This window comes from Puma concolor, chromosome D3, assembly GCF_028749965.1.
Source record: "Puma concolor isolate L17-30 chromosome D3, mPumCon1.1.hap2, whole genome shotgun sequence".
Classification (NCBI taxonomy): domain Eukaryota; kingdom Metazoa; phylum Chordata; class Mammalia; order Carnivora; family Felidae; genus Puma; species Puma concolor.
Genome location: NC_141678.1, coordinates 72,917,275 through 72,938,522, shown reverse-complemented (window position 1 = coordinate 72,938,522; position 21,248 = coordinate 72,917,275). Strand labels below are relative to the sequence as shown.

The window sequence follows — 21,248 nt, the reverse complement described above, 5'->3', positions numbered from 1 at the left end:
GTTAAGATATAAAATACATCTTCTTATTTTTAACCTTCAAAGGATATTTTATTGTTTAAAGAAAAAAATAAAAATTTATTGTGAACTGATATAATATTTTTGTAAGGTCAATAGTAATAAATTAAAGATACATACCATAAATTCTAAAGTAATCACTAAAGAAGCAAAAGAGTTACAGATAATGAGCCCACAAAGGATGTAAGATAAATTATTAAAAATACTCAACTAACCTAAAAAGATATAGAAATGAAAAAGGGCACAAATAGTAGATGGTACAACAGAGCAACAAATGAAACAAAAGTAGCAGGATGGTAGATATAAACCCAATCATGGCAATATTCTCATTAAATAGAAATGGCCCAAACACCTCAATTAAGAGTCAGAGATTGTCATATTATATAAAAGAGCAAGACCCAACTATAAGCTGCCTACAAAAAAAAAAAACCTACTTTAAATTTAAGATGCAAATAGTTCGAAAGTAAAATAATGAAAAAATATGTCATGCTAATACACAAACAAAAATTAGACTGCAATTGTTATATGAATATCAGACACAAAGTTGACTTCGTATCAAAGAATATTACCTCTGATAAAGAGGAATAGTTCATGAATAATAAAGTGGTTAATTTATCAAGTGGACATAATAATCCTCAAAAATTTTGCAACTAAAAATGGAATTTCAAATTACATGGATGAAAACACTGATAGAAGTAAAAGGATAAATATTTACCCAGAAGTATAACTGCTTAATAAAGAAAAATGTCCAGACATCCATTTTTCTCTCTTCTCTCCATGTTAGCTCTGACCCTAGCTCATAGGACAATAATTCACAGAACTCCATGGTGAAACTCTGATACTCATACTGAAGTATGACTTGTTTTTTGATCATAAATTTTAGAAATGTGTCTCTAGATTGTATTATTCTCTTGTTGAATTAAAGGGATTTAATTTTACCAGAACACCTTGTTTTTCCCTATGGAAAGTAAAACTTCCCTGAAGTAATGTGTTCTAGTACAAGCCCTCATCAAGCTGGAATTTGGTCCTACCCTCCCTCTCCATACTAAAGCGCCAGGTCTTTGCATTGATGACAATATTTATTTGAGTGTGTTAATGTAACATTTTAACTTTTTTCCTTAAAAAATTAGCTTTGAGTTTTCTCATTTAGTTCTCTTGCTATCATAGTCCTTTATTTTACCAGTTTGATTTACAACTAATAACTCAGATTGTAAAATACAAGGTAAAATGTGGAAGCGTTATTTAAAAAAAGGAGAACAAAGAGGGGGGATTTGGAGACTTCTAATATATAGTATATATACTATATATTAGAAGTCTCCATATATATACATATATACTATATATATGTATAGTAAGGTAGTATTATATTATTAAGGATATATATATATATATATATATATATATATATATATATATGTATATATATATATAACTCCAATGAGATATTTTCTGTTCTAGTTCAATAATGGTATTCATCTTTTGTAACAGATTCTTCCAAATAGCCATAGAAAATTTACCAGGTATAAGACAATGCATCTGCTTTGGACCTCAGGGAGTAGAAGTGAGAAAAGAGTTACAAATAGAATGATATATATTATTAATGAATCACCCTAAGCCTGCCTTTAAAGATTGTTAGAAAATGTCTATAGGTTTAGAAGACACTAACCTCAGAAAAAAAAATCATAAAAGATAAAATCCATTCTTCCTGATATATTCTAAATAATCAACTCATGGAATGACCTTTTCTCTTCCCCTTCCCTCACCACTCCTCTCTGGGCAACCAGTGCTCATGTTGAATGACTCTAATTCTCCCACTCAGGATTTTTAAATCAGTATTCTATTATTGCTGAAAACAGGAGTTTACATTTTTGTCTTTCACACTGAATTGTGTGTCACTGTGTTGTTTAGATTTTTGATTCATATTAATTTCAGTAAATAAATATGTTTTATATAACGTTATATAGTTGGTGAATTATTAGGGTTTAAAACCCTGGGATCCTCAACTATTTTTTAAAATTTTTATTTTTCAACATTTATTTATTTTTGGGACAGAGAGAGACAGAGCATGAACGGGGGAGGGGCAGAGAGAGAGGGAGACACAGAATCGGAAACAGGCTCCAGCCTCCGAGCCATCAGCCCAGAGCCTGACGCGGGGCTCGAACTCACGGATCGTGAGATCGTGACCTGGCTGAAGTCGGATGCCCAACCGACTGCGCCACCCAGGCGCCCCTCAACTAATTTTTAAATTGTATTTGATACAGATTACTTTTAGGTAGAGACAAACTAAAACACTATAAACTTCAAAGTTTATATAAGCACACAATTCAAAGCTTATGTAACTGTATTATTTATATTTGCTAAACCATCAATGTATCAAATGATAATAGGACAATGCCTTATTCACATGTGCTAACTTGTGCTAACATGTTTCTAACTTTTTAAAGAATTGCAAATGGAATTAATTTATTATCTCTATTGAATCTCACAGAAAGTTTGTAAGGTATCATAGTATCCTGCTTCACAGATGAAAAAATTGAGGCTTCAAGAATCCCACACTGTGGTTACTGAAAAGACTCCTGTGCACACATGACCAATAATCCATCATTAAAGACAGACCTTAAACCCACATTTGATACCACTGGATTATGAACAAATTTAATCAAAAATGGAACACCCATTTTCTTTTTTTCTTTTTTCTTTTCTTTTATTAATTTAATAACTTTATTTTATCTTTTAATTTAATTTTGTTTTGTTTTTTACTAAACAGTCCAAAGTAAAATATTTCAATCACTGTTATGAAAAAGGATTTTTGATAGTTAGAAACAGGAAATAAATTTACCTTTAAAACCTGAGTATTTTTAATTAAGGCAAAACTGATATTTTTGCAGCAATTACAATAAAAGTTTGAAATTTATATCTCTTACAAAGACCAATTTTTCCACTTCTATTACTTTTTTTCAAAATCTGTTAACTCTCTGACACTGTAAAATTGGGAATGAAAGACTCTTATTCTCCATTTTCACTGAAATACTATACAGCTAGAGTTCAAATAATTTTCCCAAGATTAAACACTGTAGCAGAGAGAAAAATATGGAACTGATCCCATATCCAGAATTCCATTACTTTTTTTTTTACTTTTTAGTATGCTTAGACTATGTTTTTTTAAAATAGGAGTCTATTAAAACCATATCATCTAATAAACATCAGTGAAAGGATAATAATAAAAGCAAATAATAACTCAACATTCTTAAAAAAAACCTAAAACCATCTTTTTGTACTGGGGTTGTAACACTTCAAAACAAGTAACAGTGATCATTAAAACTCTAAAGTTATAATTCTTCCTTTCATAGGGTGATACCAAAGTTTATGAATATTAGTTCCCTGTAGATCTCTGCTAATCCACGTCGATGGCGGTGAAAGGGTTCCACCAGTTCTGTTTAAAATATGTAATAGTTTTAAATGGGCTAATTAGATGAGGATGAACAAAAGTCCTTGTAGAAATAATCTCAGTTGGAAAAGCAATGACTGCATCTGGACATTTATAAATAATCACTTTTGTTTTCTGAGCTAGGGAGTTCATAAAGATAAATGAAAAGGAGATGGGAGAAACAGAAAATAAAAGTAAAATAACAGACCTAAATTCAACCATTCATGTATTTTACATTAACATTAAATTTTACATTAAATACTAATGGCCTAAAAACTCCATTTAAAATAGCAAGACTCAACTATAAACTGCCTACAAGACGCAGAATAACTTTAAATACAAAGATATAGGCTGAAAGTAATAGATGAAAAAGATACACCATGTAAACTGTAAGTATAAGAAGGCATAAATAATGTTAACATTAAGTCTAGCGACAGGCATCTGTAGTGTAAATGAGGTGATTTACTAATAAAAAAGAACAATTATAAATGTGTATTGGCTTAATAACAGACTCCCAAAATAAATGAAGCAATCAAATCAACAGAATTAAAGGGAGACAAAAATGGTTCCATGTTTATAAAAGGTGATTTGACACACCATCTTAGCTATTGACAAACTATTGATCAAAAACTTTAATAAGAAACACAGATGATCGAGGAAATGATATCAAAGACCTTGATCTAATTGACATTTATAGAACTCTATATCTAATAATTGAAAACTACACATGATTTTCAAGTTCACATAGTACATTCAACAAAATTAAAACAGGTCACAATAAGTTTAAAGATATTAAAGTCAGAGTGTATTTCCTAATCATGATAAAATAAAATTAAAAATTGATAATAACGGGGCACCTGGGTGGCTCAGTCGGTTAAGCGTCCAACTTTGGCTCAGGTCATGATCTCACGGCTTGTGAGTTCAAGCCCCGCATCAGGCTCTGTGCCAACAGCTCAGAGCCTAGAGCCTGCTTCAGATTCTCTCTCTCTCTCTCTCTCTCTCTCTCCCTTTCCCTCTCCCTCTCTCTGCCCTTCCCCTGCTCATGCTCTGTCTCTCTCTGTCTCTCAAAAATAAATAAACATTAAAAAAATTCAAAAGAAATTTATGAATCAATAATAACAAGATGTCTAGGAAAAAACAAAATTTGAAAAGTAAGCAATGCACTTACTAAAGGGAAAAATAAATCAAGGGAAATTAGAAAATATTTTTAACGAAATGATAATGAAGAGATAACATATCAACATTTGTGGGATGTAAGGGAAGGGTGCTTAGAGAACACAAATAACTTTAAAAACCTACTTCATGAGGTCGCACCTTAAGAAATTAGAAATAGAGAGAAATTGTACAATAAGTACAAGAAGGAAAATAGAGTAAAAGCAGATATGAAAGAAACAAAATGGAGACAGTCAGTAATTGGTAATGTTAAAGCCTCAAAGATCAGCAAAATTGATAAGCCCCTACCTAGACTGATCACAAAAAATAGAGGGGACATAAATGATCAACATCATAAACAAAACAGCAGTTATCACTGCAGATAATAAAAGACCATTATGAATGAACAATTCTATGCCAACAAACATGACAAAATGAAGTAGACAAATGTCATGAAAATTGTAACTTACCAAAATCAACACAAGAAAAAAATACAAAATACAAAAATATCTATATGTGTTAAAGAAGCTAAATTCATTATCAAAAGCCTTCTTAAAAAGGAAATCTTGGATCCAGGTGGTTTTGTTAGTGAATTCTATCAAATATTCCAGGAATAAGTAATATAAATTTTACACACACTTTTTCAGGGACAGAAGAACAAATTGTCCAACTGATTTTAGGAGACCAGTATGACTTTAATTAAAAAAAAAAATGGATAAAGTCACTACATGAAAAGAAAATTGTATACAAATATACCTTATTAATATAATAGACAAATATATCTAATGAATATGGGTAGACAAATACATCTCATGAATATAGGCACAAAAATCCTTAATAATATTAACAAATCAAATCCAACAAGATAAGAAAAGGGTAATATATCATGCATTGATCTGTATGAGAAATTCAAGATTAGCTACCCTTCAAAAATCAATCAATATAATTCACCATATTAAAAAAATAATAATAAAGGAGGAAAAAGAGCTAGAAACCTATTACACAAAAATTCAACAAATATTCATGATAAAAATTCCTAGAAAGCTAGAAAAGTAGAAAGCTTCCTCAATCTGATGAGACACCTATGAATAACCTATAGCTAATATCCCATTTCATGCCTCCCCTAAGATCAGGAACAAGACAAAAATACCTGCTTCCATTTCTATTCAACATTTTAATAAAGATCTTAACCAAGAGAAAGCGAGAGAAATAAATTAAAGGCAGGAGATCAGAAATTAACTGTAAAGCTGTTCCTCCTTACATATGATATGCTTGTTTACATGGGAATTCCCAGAGCATTCTACTAGTGGAACTAATATGTGAATGTAACATGTCTTGGGATACTAGATTGGTGCTTAAAAACAGTTGTATTCTCCTATACTAGCAGCAAACAGCTAGAAAATGAACTTGAACAATCCCATTTAAAATAGTTAATATACACACATATACATAGGGACTAAATTTAATAAACACACACAGACATATAGATATAGATATAGATATAGATATAGATATAGATATAGATATAGATATACATATACATATACATATACATATACATATACATATACATATACATATACATATATAGGTATATAGATATTGGCCTAATATATATATTTTGACTAAATCTAACAAAAACTTTCAAGATTTCCTATACTGAATACTGTAAAATATTACTGAGAGAAATTAAAGAAGAAATTTGAAAAACACAGTTTATTGTCAGTTATGTCACAATAAAGCCCTTTTAAAACTTAACAAATTGTACGCTTTAGATATGTACAGTTTATACACATACAAATACCTCCATAAAGATGTAGAGGTAGGTAAATTGATCAATTGATAGACTGATGAATAGGTTAGTAGGTAAATAGTGAGTTTTTGAAAGAGGAGCTTGGTTTCAAATTAATGTTGCCAAACATGGCTAGAATTCAGATCTTATGAATCTATACCATGCATATACATCAAAACTGGCATTTAGGGCTCTTAAACTAAAAGAAATACGACGTCAAAAGATTAATTATAAATATCTAACAGTACAAACATTGGCTAATGAAACTCTATGTCTACACTAGGTAAGCTTTGTTTTAAATCAGGCAACATTAGATGTTGTTCAAAACAGTCTTATATTTGTTGTCCTGAAGCAGGTCACAGTGCCTGGTGTCTAAATATTAAATTATTATGCCTGATAAACAAAATGCTGTTTGAAAGTTCTGGTCTCCTATCAAAGAGAAGAGGAAGTTTATTGGTCAATTATAAACCAAATCGCTTTTTTATAGTCTAAAATACAACCATGACACTTGAAGTTATAGCTGACGTTATGCTTTAACAGATTATAACTTTCTTTAATTCGTTTTTAATTGTATAACTGTTATACAGTCCTTAAAATATATATTCCACTATTTAGCCAAAGTTTATGTCAGACATCTTAAGTTCCAACTTTTAAGAGGATAAAGGATTCACTCAAGTCCACATTCAAACTTTGCAAAGAAACCACTGATTGCTTTATTCTTTTAAACATTAAAGAAGCAGACTAGTTGCATAGCATCTTGTGATATATAGATATGGATATGGATATATAGATATAGATATGTTTAATATACACTCTGGGCAAATAGTGATACACATGTTGAAAAAATACCAGTTTCTCTGTTTAACTATGCAGATACTTGAACAATAAGAATATAACACTTCTATTTCTTATTTTATGTTAAGACATAGGACTATATTAGAAAAGTATCAGCTGGTAGAACTTAAATACTTATGTATATATCCACATGTGTATGTGCGTATGTGTGTGTAAATGTATGTGTGTAACTTATCTTTTTCCAGATAAGCTTTAAAGTGTAATAAACACATGATTATCTATCATTGAGGTAGGTTCATATCCATTTTATCTTTAACAGTTTTCTTAGCTCTCTAAACAACGAGAGCTTGTTTCCTTTGTAAGCATGTGGAGAGATTTGCCTGGAGAGATCCCAAAAGCCTCAACTTTGCTAGCCTAGGAGACTCCTGGAAAGTCTGCTTGTAGAAAAGAACATCATTACCAAAGGGATACAGCAAGACAATGTGGTTTTCCTTTATGACTTCATTCTGACTGCACCGCACTCTCATGGCAGCAGAGCCTGGGACCGGCCATGGGGATCTCTCCTTCTGTTGGGTGGCATCATGATCAACTGTCAGAGGTGATGCCCACTGAATAATGGACAGATGGCAGTCCTTCAACATAGATCTGACGGTCATAGAGTATGTTGTGTGATTGCCTTAACATTCAAACTCGGGGACTGACTGAGAATGTTATTTCTAAATGCCGAGCTACCTAGAATTGTGGAGATTTTCAGTAGGTACTTTTCTTATTAGTGTTTGAGGCAATTATAGAGAGAACCTGTCAGTGTAATTTTCCTCCTGCAGTGAGAAAACCTTTTCTTGCTACTGCAAGGAAAGGTATTTAAATTCAAATCAAGTTACTCATCACAAATGTTCTGTTTGTGAAAGAAATTACAAGTAAGTAGCATCCCCTACCTCCACCAATCAGGTAATATTCCCAGTGAGGAGGTCAATGTGCTTCACTGCAAATAATACGGAGTTAAATCAACAGGTAGAATCAACTTGCTTTGTGCTTTATGAGACTAGTTTAACTTCTTAGCAGCCTATGTATGACATATATTCCTTTGATTTCTCTCTGTCAATGATATAATCTCTAATTATACTATGGAAAATCATATATAAAATGGATGTGAACCCTTTCATTACACATCAGCCCTGTCTAAATGAACAAATTTTCAATGGATTAGGAAATGTCATAAGTCAAGTATTGTATTTAGTCAAATGAGGTTGAAGATGATAAGAGGTTGGAATGCATGCAGAGAGGAGTTTGACAACTAAGTTTACAGGCTTGACTGAAAATTCCTTGTTTCGGGGCACCTGGGTGGCTCAGTCAGTTAAGCATCTGACTCTTGATTTCAGCTCAGGTCAGGAGCTTGTGGTTTATGAGTTCAAGCCCCAAACTGGTCTCCCTGATAATGGTGTGGAGCCTGCTTGGGATTCTCTCTCTCCCTGTCCTTACCCCTCCCCCGCTTTGTTCTCTCTCTCTCTCTCTCTCTCTCTCTCTCTCTCTCTCTCAGAATAATAAACATGAAACAAATAAGAAAATTCCTTGTTTCACCTTTTGTTTTATGGTCATAATGGCATAGTCACAAAGTTTTGCCTATAAATACTAAAGGACAAGAGGGCAATGTGACTAGATAATTCAGTGTTAAAGAAAACTTGACAGAATATTCTCCTAGTGAGAAAAAAAATGACAAAAAAGTGTTGACTTTCTTTTTATAAGAATTATTAAGATTAGAAGTTTCTGTTGACCAGGGAAAAAGAAAATTAATACAATTATCTTTTTGTATCCTCTGGCACATAAACAAGAGTACACAGCAGAGCACCCACTGTTGTGAATGTCTCTAAATAAAATTCCCCAATGCAAAACTCAGAGAGGAAAAACAGCGGTGTGTGTGTATACATGTGTGTGCATGCAAACATGTGTGTGTGTGTGTGTGTGTGTGTGTGTGTAGACTGACAGGAGATAGAAAAAGAGAGAGACTCGTTTTAAGAATTAATATGTGCTACAAATTAAAATCAAATTCTGAAGAACAAGTTTCCAAGAAAGAAAATAATTTCACATAAATCATTTACTTCCTTTAATAGAATAAAAAACATTGCTACTCACCTAACCTCTCAATAGAATAATATCGCTGTTTACTATCCACACGCACTGTCTCGGCATAAGGGCTCCCAACGCCATAACCAATTATGTAACCTCGCACCACGATGTTGGGGTTCAAGGGAGGAGTCCAACTCATGATGATGCAATTGGTCTGGGGCCTCACGTGAAGAGAGCTTGGCTGGTCAGGGACTTGAGACTCTAGAATTCAAAGAGGGGTAAACATCAGCCTGTCTCATAATAGAACATAGAGCATGGTAAACCTTCCCATTTAAAGAACACTTAATACCATATTCCATGAATTCTCACATAGTGCATCACTTATTGCCCAAGTTCTCCCTAGTGTCAGCGTGTGATTCCATTTTCCATGTTTCACAGAATTCCTTAAGCACGAGAGGGCACTGAGTTCCTTCCATAGGCATGTAGCATCAGGCATCCTTATTCTAATAGGTTTTTTTCCCCTTTCAGCTGTTTTCCCCCCATATAATTCTTCTTAGGTATCATCACTAATGGGTGAAATCAAAGAGGATGTAAGAACAATAGGAAGGGAAATGAAATGTCAAAAATGGTCTTGCCCAAGGATTATTTTATTCTCATTTAACTAAATAGGAAAATCAAGCAGTTCTTTCTCAAAATGTCAGGTGAAACAGTTTAGGGCAAATCAGCATGATTAAGATTGTACCTGACCCATAATTTAGTGCATCTCTGAAAAGTGCATTCATTATTGAAGAAAAAGAGACAGTGGCCGAGATGGTAGCCACACAGACTTTGGAGTGTGCAAATTTCATTTAATACCAGGCTCTGTCACTTCCTAGCTGTGCACCCTCATGAAGTTATTTATCTTCTCTGAGATTACCTTTTAATTAAAGTGGCATTCCAAATATTGATTGCTTCAAAGCCTGAGCTCTGAAAATAAGAATTCCAACTTTTTTTTTTTTTCAACGTTTATTTATTTTTGGGACAGAGAGAGACAGAGCATGAACGGGGGAGGGGCAGAGAGAGAGGGAGACACAGAATCGGAAACAGGCTCCAGGCTCTGAGCCATCAGCCCAGAGCCCGACGCGGGGCTCGAACTCACGGACCGCGAGGTCGTGACCTGGCTGAAGTCGGACGCTTAACCGACTGCGCCACCCAGGCGCCCCAAGAATTCCAACTTATACTGTATACTCACCATCTCAGAGAGACCTTAAGACCTAAGCCTCAGTTTCCTCATGTGCAGAATGAGCCTAAGGATAGTAATATTCGCATAGGGTGCTGAGAAGATTTAATGAGATAAAGTATAAAAGCACTCATTATGAGTAGCACCAACTCATGTTAGCTGTTAGGGAGTAAATGTACGTGCTACCCTGACATAAATTTTCTCTGAAGGGGATTGTGTGTTGAAAATTAATAAATTAGCATGCTGACTTTTACATTATCTTTCTTCCCTTTGGTCCCATGGTTAAAGAAATGATGCATTTTCTGGATGATTCTCATCATTCAACTAATAAATATTTATGAGCACCTACTATGTTGGGGGAACGGGTCAAGGTATCCCATGATGATCAGGATACAGGTCAAGAGTGAATATGGCAAACATAAAACATATACTCTTGGAGTTCACAGTTTAATGGGAAAGACAAGTAAAAAGGCAGTTATAATATACCATGATAAATATTTTGATAGGGTTAATACAGGCATATGTAGCCTATTTTTTGAAAATTATGTAAGTATTCTGGGAAGAAATTTAAGCAAGAATGTGCCCATCTAAACTTTAATAGTCCATTAAGTGCTTAGCACAGTTTCTGGCAATTAATGGGTACTCAAAATATTAGTGATTCGAACTTTATTCAAACTATTTGTGTTCATTCATTCATTCTTTTTTTTTAATAATGTTTTTATTCATTTTTCAGAGAAAGAGAGACAGAGTGAAACCAAGGGAGGTGCAGAGAGAGAGAGAGAGAGAGAGAGAGAGAGAGAGAGAGAGGGAGACACAGAATCTGAAGCAGGCTCCAGGCTTTGAGCTGTCAGCACAGAGCCTGACATGGGGCTTGAACCCATGAACTGTGAGATCATGACCTGAGCTGAAGTTGGACGCTTAACCGACTGACCCACACAGGAGCCCCCATTATTTCTTTCTTAACTGGTAATCTCCAAAGGTAACAAATGTCAGATTATGCAAAATGATTTAATGATTACAGGTAATGTTACAACATATTTGTTTCCTTGATGTAATAGCAAAAGGTGATATAATCTCTATTACCAACTTTATCCACTTTCAACATGCATACTTCTAGCTTAAGTGATATATGGGAACATGTCCTTTAAAAGTTTTTAAAGCAGGTCCCATAATAACAGCTTTTTAAAAGATGCTACATCCTAAAGATGTTACATCAGCAGCATTTTCTAAAGGAGCTCCCCCACCCCTCTAGCCCCCACCCTGCCCAAAGATGCCCATTTGTGACAGAAAGGGAAGAAGTTTTATTTGTCTGCTCTGAGGAAGCCTGTGACATAATATGCAAGGGTGTCATAAAAAAATTATCTCAAAACATGGACATAAACCTTAACAACAGAAACACAATGTAAGGGACTTTCCACTAGAAACCCTAAGTAAAAGTAATAAAAGACATAAAAGGAATGGATTAATACTTTTCAACTCTATTGCCACAGAGGCTGTCCAGTGTCCTCGAAATGTAATGGGTTCTACAAAGAATTATTTAACACTTTTGAGGTTTTGCAGTCATTATTGAAAACAGCAAGACAATCTGCCTAACCTTACATTTAGAAAATGAATTCAGTGCTATGACTTTTTAAAGACAATATGAAAACCTAATGATTTTAATGACGATACTCAACATCTTTTAGAATAAAAGGAAAAAAAAATATTTAAAATGTTTCAAAACAATAACTTTCTCCATCTTTCTGCAAACCATAGAGTAGTTCCCTTGCAGGTTAGTAAGGTTCATACCCACAGAAGTACATATCTTGGAGTGTTATAAAGGGGCTATGGTAATGAGTGTACAAACTGGCTCTTGATGAAGAGGGGCTCTTGGTACACAGGACTTGTCTTTTTTGTTTGTTTGTTTGTTTGTTTTTCACTGTATGAAAGGAATTTTAATCCTAGATCCAAACTGGGAACAATTTTAACATGATAAAAACTAAGGGTGTATATACATAAGAATACATGTTGGCTCCCCCTCTAAATACTTAATGCGCTTTACTACCCTTAAGATCATAGGGCCATAAGAAAAGTTGCCTATCAAGGCAGTGTGAGACATAACCCATTTATAATATATGGCCTCATCATAAAGATAACTGTGCTAAGAGATTCGTAATCCAGAATAGCCCCTTTGTACCCACCTACTCACTTCTTAATATGAAAACAGAAATGACATTTTCCTTTTATGCTACCTGAATCAGTTTTCTCTAACATAGATGACCTTATGGATTAGGAAAATGGTTACTATTGGAATGAACTATAAAACATCAATTCAGAAAATTTGCCATGAAAGTATGTGACATGAGACCTCTCGGTTTGAAGGCTGAAACTGAAATTCACTACTCAGAAGTACATGAAAGATTTTACAAGTACCTCTAGGACAATATTGAGTATATAAAGCATGGAGAAGTATTAAGGTAATTATTTAAATAATTTGAAACCAAAGAACACATTTTGCCTGAAATATCCAAATTAATGAACCTCAAATTTCTACTGAAATCTGAATTATCAGAGTAACTAGGTCAACGGCCATTCTTGGTTATACTCTGGAATTATGGATCCTATCTTGGTTTAATTTGTTCCTAAAGAAGAGTTATTATTTTGGGGGGTTGGGTGCAGTGTGCCTGGATGGCTCAGTCAGTTAAGCGTCCAACTTCAGCTCAGGACATGATTTCACGGTTCTTGGGTTTGAGCCCCGTGTTGGGCTCTGTGCTGATAGCTCAGAGCCTAGAGCCTGCTTTGGATTCTGTGTGTCTCTCTCTTTCTGCTCCTCCTCCACTCATGCTCTCTCTCTTTTAAAAATAAACATTAACAAAATTTAAAAAAAAAGAATAGTTATGATGTTTTGAGTGACGACCAATTTCCACTAATGAGTAGTATTCACATATAGCACATTAGGAAATTTACCATATTAATCCCCATGACATTTCAACAATTACTGTACATCTCCTATGTGCCAGTCATAGTTCTAAGTACTGGGGACATAGTTTTTTGGGGAAGTAAAACCAATAAAATAAGAGGAAAGAAGAAACAAACAAGGAAATCAGAAGATTTTGTAAGTGCCATGCTGATAGAATAGTAACTGACACTGACTCAAGGAAGGTATTCCTGGTAGAGTCTAAGGTGAATGATCAGAAAGAGTCAGTCAAGCAAATACCAGGGTGGAAAACTTTACAAGAAGAGGGAATGACTGCTACAAAGCCCCTGCAGCAAGGATGCGCTTCGTATACGGAGATATCAAAGAAGGTCATTGTGCCTAGCCCACAGAAGGAAAATAAAGAAAATAAAAAGAAAGTTACCCAGTGGGAATTTAAAATGGTACAAATGCTATGAAAAATAGTATTGCAGTTTTTTTTTTTTAATTAGAATTACCATAAGATCCAGTAATTCCACTTCTGGGTATAATCTCCCAAGAATTGAAAGCAGGGACTCAAACAGATATCTGTACACCTGCACTCACAGTATAATTATTCAGAAGAGCCAAAAAGTAAGTAAAGTTCAGGTGTCCATCGACAGATGAATGGATAAACAAACTGGGGTATATATACAAAATGGGATATTTTTCAGCTTTAAAGAGGAAGGAAATTCTGATTCATGCCTTTAGGCATGAGCCTTTAGGACATTATGGTAAGTGAAACAAACCAGTTCACAAAAGGACAAAAACTGCATGAATCTACTTCTATGACATACCCAGAGAGTCCAAATTCATAGAGAAAGAAAGTAGATGGTGATTGCTAGGAACTGGGAGGAGGGTGGAGTAGGGAGTTATTGCTTAATGGGTACAGAGTTTCAGTTTTGCAAGACGAAGAGTTTTAGAAGAGGGTGGTTTTGATGATTGTCATACAACAATGTAGATGTACTTAAAGACACTGAACTGTACACTTAAAACTAGTTAAGATGGTTACTATTATGTTATGCGCAATTTAAAATAATTTTTTTAATTAAAAAATTAGAAAACCCTGAAATGTTTTTGTGCTTGTCTGGATTGCTATTGTGGAAGTGATGTGTGCATATTTGGGACATTTGGGCGATAAAATCAACAGAGCTATAAACCGGATGTAAATGGTTTGGGAAAGAAGAGACTCAATCTTTGGCTTGGGCAACTGGTGTATGACCTACTGAGATAAAGAAAAATAAGTGAGTTCTTAGGTCATGTTAAATTGAGATACCTATTGGTTATACCTATGGAGATCTCAAGGATGTAGGTGGGTATATAAATTTGGGGTTTTAGTGAAAGGCCATGGTCAGATACATAGACGTGAAAGCTGCCAATATACAGATGGTATTGAAAATAAATGTGTATGAATATAGATACAGTGTGAGCATGTGTGTAAACAAAAACAAATAAGATCATGTCAAATAAGTAACATCACTCAAAACTCCTTAAAGTCTTCTGATAGCACACTGTAAAGTCAGGTTCTACCATGGCCTAAAAGGTTGTATATGCTCTACCCCAGCCCTCCTTAGCTCTCTATCTTCATCTCCTACCACTTTCCCCTTTGCTTACCTTACCCCAGCCATCTATTACACAGTGGACACTTTATTGTTCCTCAAACATGCCAGGCATGCTCTGGCCTCAGGGCATTTGCATCTGTTGTATGCTTTGCCTGGGAAGCACTCCCTCAGATACGCCTTTCTCCCTTATGTCCTTCAGGTTTCTGTTATTTGCTTTTCAACTTCAGCCTTGCCTGGCTACCATATTTAAATTTGCAATCTTTCCCTAATCTCTAATCTAATAATCACCTATCTTATTTTCTCCCCCTAGGATTTGTTGCCATTTATTGTGCTTTCTATTTAATGTGATTATTTCATTATTCTTTGTCTCATCTCCTTCCATAAATTCTGGAATACATAAAACTGTCACTAACTATACAATTATCAAAATTTTATACAGCTCTCTCTTTAAGACAAGAATTTTAAGAAAAAAGGAAATAATAAAGAAATGAAAGAAGATGAAAAAAACAGTTATGAACGGCATTTTCTCCAAGTGGCCAGAGAGACTTGTTTCTGCTGGCCCCTGCTAATGACAATGATCGCTGCTGTGTACTGTCTTCTGTGGACGGCCCGCCAAGTGGCGTCAGGCAGCTGGTACTTTTGACAAATACTCACATATCTGTTCTCGATTTAGTGTGCTGCATTTTATGGGTCATTTTGTTAGAGATTTGTTCCGGTCCCTAATAGCCTATATGTCTTTACAGAGAATTACATAAGACAGTTGGTACAGCCATCTTCTATCTTTCCAGACAGTTCTGATACATACTAATGTGTTCATTTCTATTGGCGAGGACTATTCTCACCAACGGACATCATCTTCCTTATGCCACTCATGTCTATAAACTTTGAATGTTATTTGTGTATTTATTGTAGTGAACAATCACTTCTATTTACCAATGAACTATACCTTGTTTTTATTTTATTTTTATTATATATTTATTTTTGCTTTCCTCCTACAATCTTCTTAGTATTAACCTTTTACTATATTTTTCACTTAGTGATATACAAGTGTAGTCATGTGTCCAGCACTCCCATCATGGGACACAACAGTTCCATCCCCCTCAAACTCTCCTCATATTGTCACCTTGGCAGTCATTCCCTTCCCCGATCCTTCAATATTAACTTGACTAATGGATTTTAAAATATCATTCCTCTACGAATATGCTCTTATGAATAATCTTACTTATTTACTTTCAGCATTAATTCTTTTAAAAAAAATCTATGTTTTTGCTCTTGTTCCTTAATAACAATGGGTAACATGTATGGAGGACTATTATGAATAAGCGCCATATTCAACATTTGAATAAATGTTTGAACGTTTCGTACATACTTTGTGCTCTTAGCTATTCTACAAATGTCCTGTTTATCATAATGTTTGAATTTTCAAATTAGGATTCATAATTTTAATTGAATTGTATCTTTTTGTTTACTTTTATATATTTTTCCACAATCTTAATGGTCTCAGCTCAAATAATCTTATTATTCTACTATTTCATGTTATTTTTAGGTACTTTTGTTTGTAGTATTCATTTTCATTTTAATGAAATTTTTACTCTATCACTGCTCCTGAAATTGAAAATATTCATTTTACTCTGTCACTGCTCCTGAAATTGAAAATAAATATAAGTATAAACAGAGAGTAGAGTGGTGGTTGCCAGGGGTTAAGGGGTGAGGGAAATGGGGAGATGTTGGTCACAGGGTACAAACTTCCAGTTATAAGATAAGTTATAAGTTCTGGATCTAATGTGCAGCATGGTGACTATACTTAACAATACTGAATTACTGTATTATGTACTTGAAAATTGCTAAGAGAGCAGACCTTCCATGCTCTTACCTCACATATACACAAAAAGGTAATTATGTGAAGTGATAGATGAGGCTACTAACTTTATTGCGGTAATAATCATGTTGTACATACTGTATATCTTAAACTTACACAATATTTTATGTCAATGGTATCTCAATAAAGCTGGAAAAATTAAAAAGAAAACAGAAAATTAAAGACAAAAAATTAGCATAAAACCAGAAAAAGAAAAGAAAAAGCATGCAGAAAATTAAGGGGAGCAGGTAGATACACAGTGTTCTAAAAAGGAACTTGTGACAGATTCATTCCTTTAACACCAAGATTCTAATTCTGAAAAAAATATGCCTCTTGAGGGTATTTGTTTGTGTCCTCCAATTTCCGACACTGACAGCCTTACTCCTATTGACAATCAAGGTAGACTACTGGAATGGGGTTGTCTGCCTAGGCCTAGGAAACAATATGATGTCTTTCTGAAGAGATAACTGATCAGAATCTAGATCCTGTAGCCTCTGCACTTTTACCACTGATCAAGTCTCACAATGATGAAACTCAATGGGAAAAAAGTAGTGGGGGGAGTAAGATATTCCTCACGGAAGAGACATTCAATGTCATGTCCAAGTTTAATCTTAACAAAATAATCAAGATGGTTCCTTCTTTGGTTCTCTCTTGCCTAGAGAAACTGCAGAATCCCAACTCCAGATCATCAGTAGGGTGAAACTAGTCCTTTTTTGTTCCAATGTTGGGAAAAAAATGGCCTAAATCTGTTGAGTTCTTGATTTGACAAGGAGAAAATTAAGGTAACTGTCTAGGGAGGAGGTTGGCATGGCAAATGGAACACAAGAAGAAACACAATCAAGTTCAATTTTATTTATGAACTCCTGGCTTTTTGAGTGGGAAAACCAAAACTTGACAGTTACAGGCAACACCTTTGATGTAGCTTTCTAAGAGCACTGTGGGATCAGAGCCTATCAATATCCATGATATCAATATTTGTTTTCTCAATTTAGAGTTCAGGGACCCCAACTTCAAAAATCATAGAATCTCACTAGAATCTTATGTCTTCCCATGATAAATTTTATCAGCTACTTCATATTGAATAATCTCCAGGTTTTGGGCCATGCAAATGATAAATACTATTCTTTAAAAGGGCATGGGGAGTAGGGTCTCAGGATGTCCTTCCATCCCAAAGGATGGAAGGATGTACTTCCTAAAGGATCTACTTCCATGAACTTTTCAGGTTCATTTTCCTCTAACTGGATTAAAACCCTAGTCTGTCAAAACTATAGATCTATTTGCCCTAAAAGAATATCACTATCTCTAAAATCTTATGGCAAGCTTCTCTCTAGAAAACTTGGGTTTTTATTTTAACATCTTACTTGAGGAAAAGGTAATATAATTCTCCATTTAAATAAAAGTATACCAAGGAGGGCCAAGGGGGATGTTTCTAGCTCTCATTTAACTATAATTGTTTTTTTATGACTATAATAGTATGAGTTTAACATAAATAATACCTGGCTATGAATGTTTATATATTGACCCATCTATTCAATATTAATAAAGCATCTACCATGCATCAGGCACCACGAAAAGCACTGAGAAATTCAAATCAAATAAAGCAAGGTCTTTGCTTGTAGTCAGCTGAGAAGAGTGTGATAGTTGCTGATATTGTGCCCAAGACAGCAGGCTTAGAGGAAAGACATCTGGATGCAGCTCAAATGAAAGAAGCCTCCTAGAAGCAAAACATTCAGTGAGTTTTTAAGTAGAAGTAGGTGTGAAGTCATGTGAAAGGGCACTCTGGCAGAGGAAACACTAAGTGTTAAAGCATGAGATATAATGGAGTGCATCTGGAGGGATGCATACATATGCAAAGATGTGATAGAATGTCAAACTTGAGGTTATGGGCAGGACCACAACAAGGAGAATTTGAATAGAGAAATAACATCATCATATCTGGTTAAGAAAAATCACTCTGACAGCATGATGGAGTCCAGAGAGGAGCAAACTGGTGTCTTCCCACAGAAGACCAGGTGGGAGGCTATTTTCAGGTGACAAAGGCTGACAGGCTGACATAAACTAGAGTGGTGGATCAGAGAGGAGGGCATGAATTCCAGGCCTGTTAGGGAGGTAGAAATTGCAGGTACTGGGTATATTGGTAGGAAGTGATAATGGAGGAGTTAAGGATGGGGAACCTGCTGGCTTAGATGACTGGTGGATATGGGTACCAGTCCCAATGTGAAGAACACAAGAGGGAGAACACAATCTCCTATAGTAGGAATGATACCTTGAGAGATCAGCTCACCTCATCTCACCACCTCCAGGTGCATATAGGATGTGTGTTTGAGCCCTCCATCTTTATTATACTTGAAAATACCAAAGGAACAAAGCAACAACAAAATTTTTAAACCATCCTTACCATGGAGGAGGGGAAGGAAAAAAAAGGAAAAGAAAAAAAAAAGAAAAAAAAAAAGAGGTTAGAGTGGGAGAGAGCCAAAGCATAAGAGACTCTTAAAAACTGAGAACAAACTGAGGGTTGATGGGGGGCGGGAGGGAGGGGAGGGTGGGTGATGGGTATTGAGGAGGGCACCTTTTGGGATGAGCACTGGGTGTTGTATGGAAACCAATTTGACAATAAATTTCATATATTGAAAAAAAAACATCCTTGACCTTTCTATTTTTGATTTATATGAGAAGTGATAGCTTTGCTTTCCTTTGCCTTCAAGTCCATCACTAGAATCAACCACTACCAACTAGTTTGGTATAGGGGAAAGACAACTTTATGCTCTACTAGAAGTACTGGCAATAGTCTCAATGCCATTTATTGAATAATCTGCTCATTGAAATGCCAAATTCATTTTAAAGTTTATTTCTCAAATATAGCAAGAAATATTCCTGTCCTCTATATTCTGTTACATGGATCTACTTGTCTATTTCATTGCCAGACAGTACTATATTGATTTTTAAATCATGTTTTATTGTAAATGTTAATGTTTATTCTACTTTTCAAATTTTCTCGGAATTCTTTTACATTTATTCTTCCATATGAAGTACATTCTGATTGGAGTTGTATTTATTAACTTAATCATTAATTTCGGAAGAAGCATTGATATGCTAACATTTTGTATCAAGGAATATATTTCTATTATTCATGTCTTATTTTATATCTTTTAATAAAATGTTATTTTCTTCATATACATTTAGTTTGTTAAATTTAGGCTTAGCTATCATATTTTAGGTTTCCATATGAATCCATTTCTTTTCTTTTTAATGTTTGAACTAATTATTGCCCAGTATAAAAAAAAACTATTTTTTTGTGTGTATACATAGATATGTATATGTATATAAATATATATACATATAATTTTAATATTAAATTTTCTTATTAATTCTAATAGTTTTTTAATGTAGTTTCTTGGAATTCCCAAATTTGCAATCACACTGCTCATAAAAATAGCATTTCTTTCCTTCTGTAATGACATATAGCTTTTTAAGTTTTTTTGTGTGTTTATTTCTTTTTTTTTTAATTTTTTTTTTTTTCAACGTTTATTTATTTTTGGGACAGAGAGAGACAGAGCATGAACGGGGGAGGGGCAGAGAGAGAGGGAGACACAGAATCGGAAACAGGCTCCAGGCTCTGAGCCATCAGCCCAGAGCCCGACGCGGGGCTCGAACTCACGGACTGTGAGATCGTGACCTGGCTGAAGTCGGACGCTTAACCGACTGCGCCACCCAGGCGCCCCAGTGTGTTTATTTCTTATCAAAACCTCTACACTGTTGAATAATAAAAATAGTAGGAAACTTCCCTGGTTTATTTGGATTTTAAGGACAATGTATTTAGAATTTTAGTATTTAGCAGAATGCTTGCTTTTAGTTTCTTACAAAATAATAACATTTTGAAAGTTTCCTTAAACTCACATATTAACACAAATTTTTAAGAAACTGGTAATGACTGACTAATTTTACAAAATGCCCTCTTGCATATGATATATGACGATGTCCCATTAAATTATACTTTAATTAGATGGTGGGATTTTAAGACACACTGAGTGTATGCCCTGCTTTTGCATCAGAAGAAATACATCTATTCCCTAATGCAGACAACAGAGTTTTATCATCATGAACAAGAAAAAGATTCATAGGACCAGTGGTATTAGTATTTCATACCACTGTTGAAGTTTGAGATCTAATATATGAAAATCAGTAACAATAAGCATTTGTTGAGTGCTTAATATATATCAGATACATTTCTGAGTACTTTATTTCCATTATCATTATTAATTCTTACAGAGATCCATTGAGATAGATACTGTTGTTACACCCTATTTACAGATGAGAAAACTCAGGTCTTAGGGAAGTTAAGTTACTTGTGCATGATAATACAGTGAGTGGAGCAGAAGTCAAACCTAGTTATTAAGATTTCAAACCCCACAACCTTATATACTACATTATA

General features: G+C 34.4%; 1 protein-coding gene across 4 annotated transcripts in view; it reads right to left on the bottom strand.

Moving 5' to 3' along the window:
- The window catches only part of DCC (DCC netrin 1 receptor), a 1,162,490-nt gene that overhangs the window by 161,301 nt on the left and 979,941 nt on the right, over positions 1 to 21,248 (bottom strand). For all 4 annotated transcript variants that reach the window (XM_086683010.1, XM_086683011.1, XM_086683012.1 and 1 more), the window contains exon 15: positions 9,312 to 9,506. In XM_086683010.1, the coding sequence (XP_086539136.1) occupies positions 9,312 to 9,506 (195 nt within the window). The remainder of the gene's footprint in view (positions 1 to 9,311; positions 9,507 to 21,248) is intronic.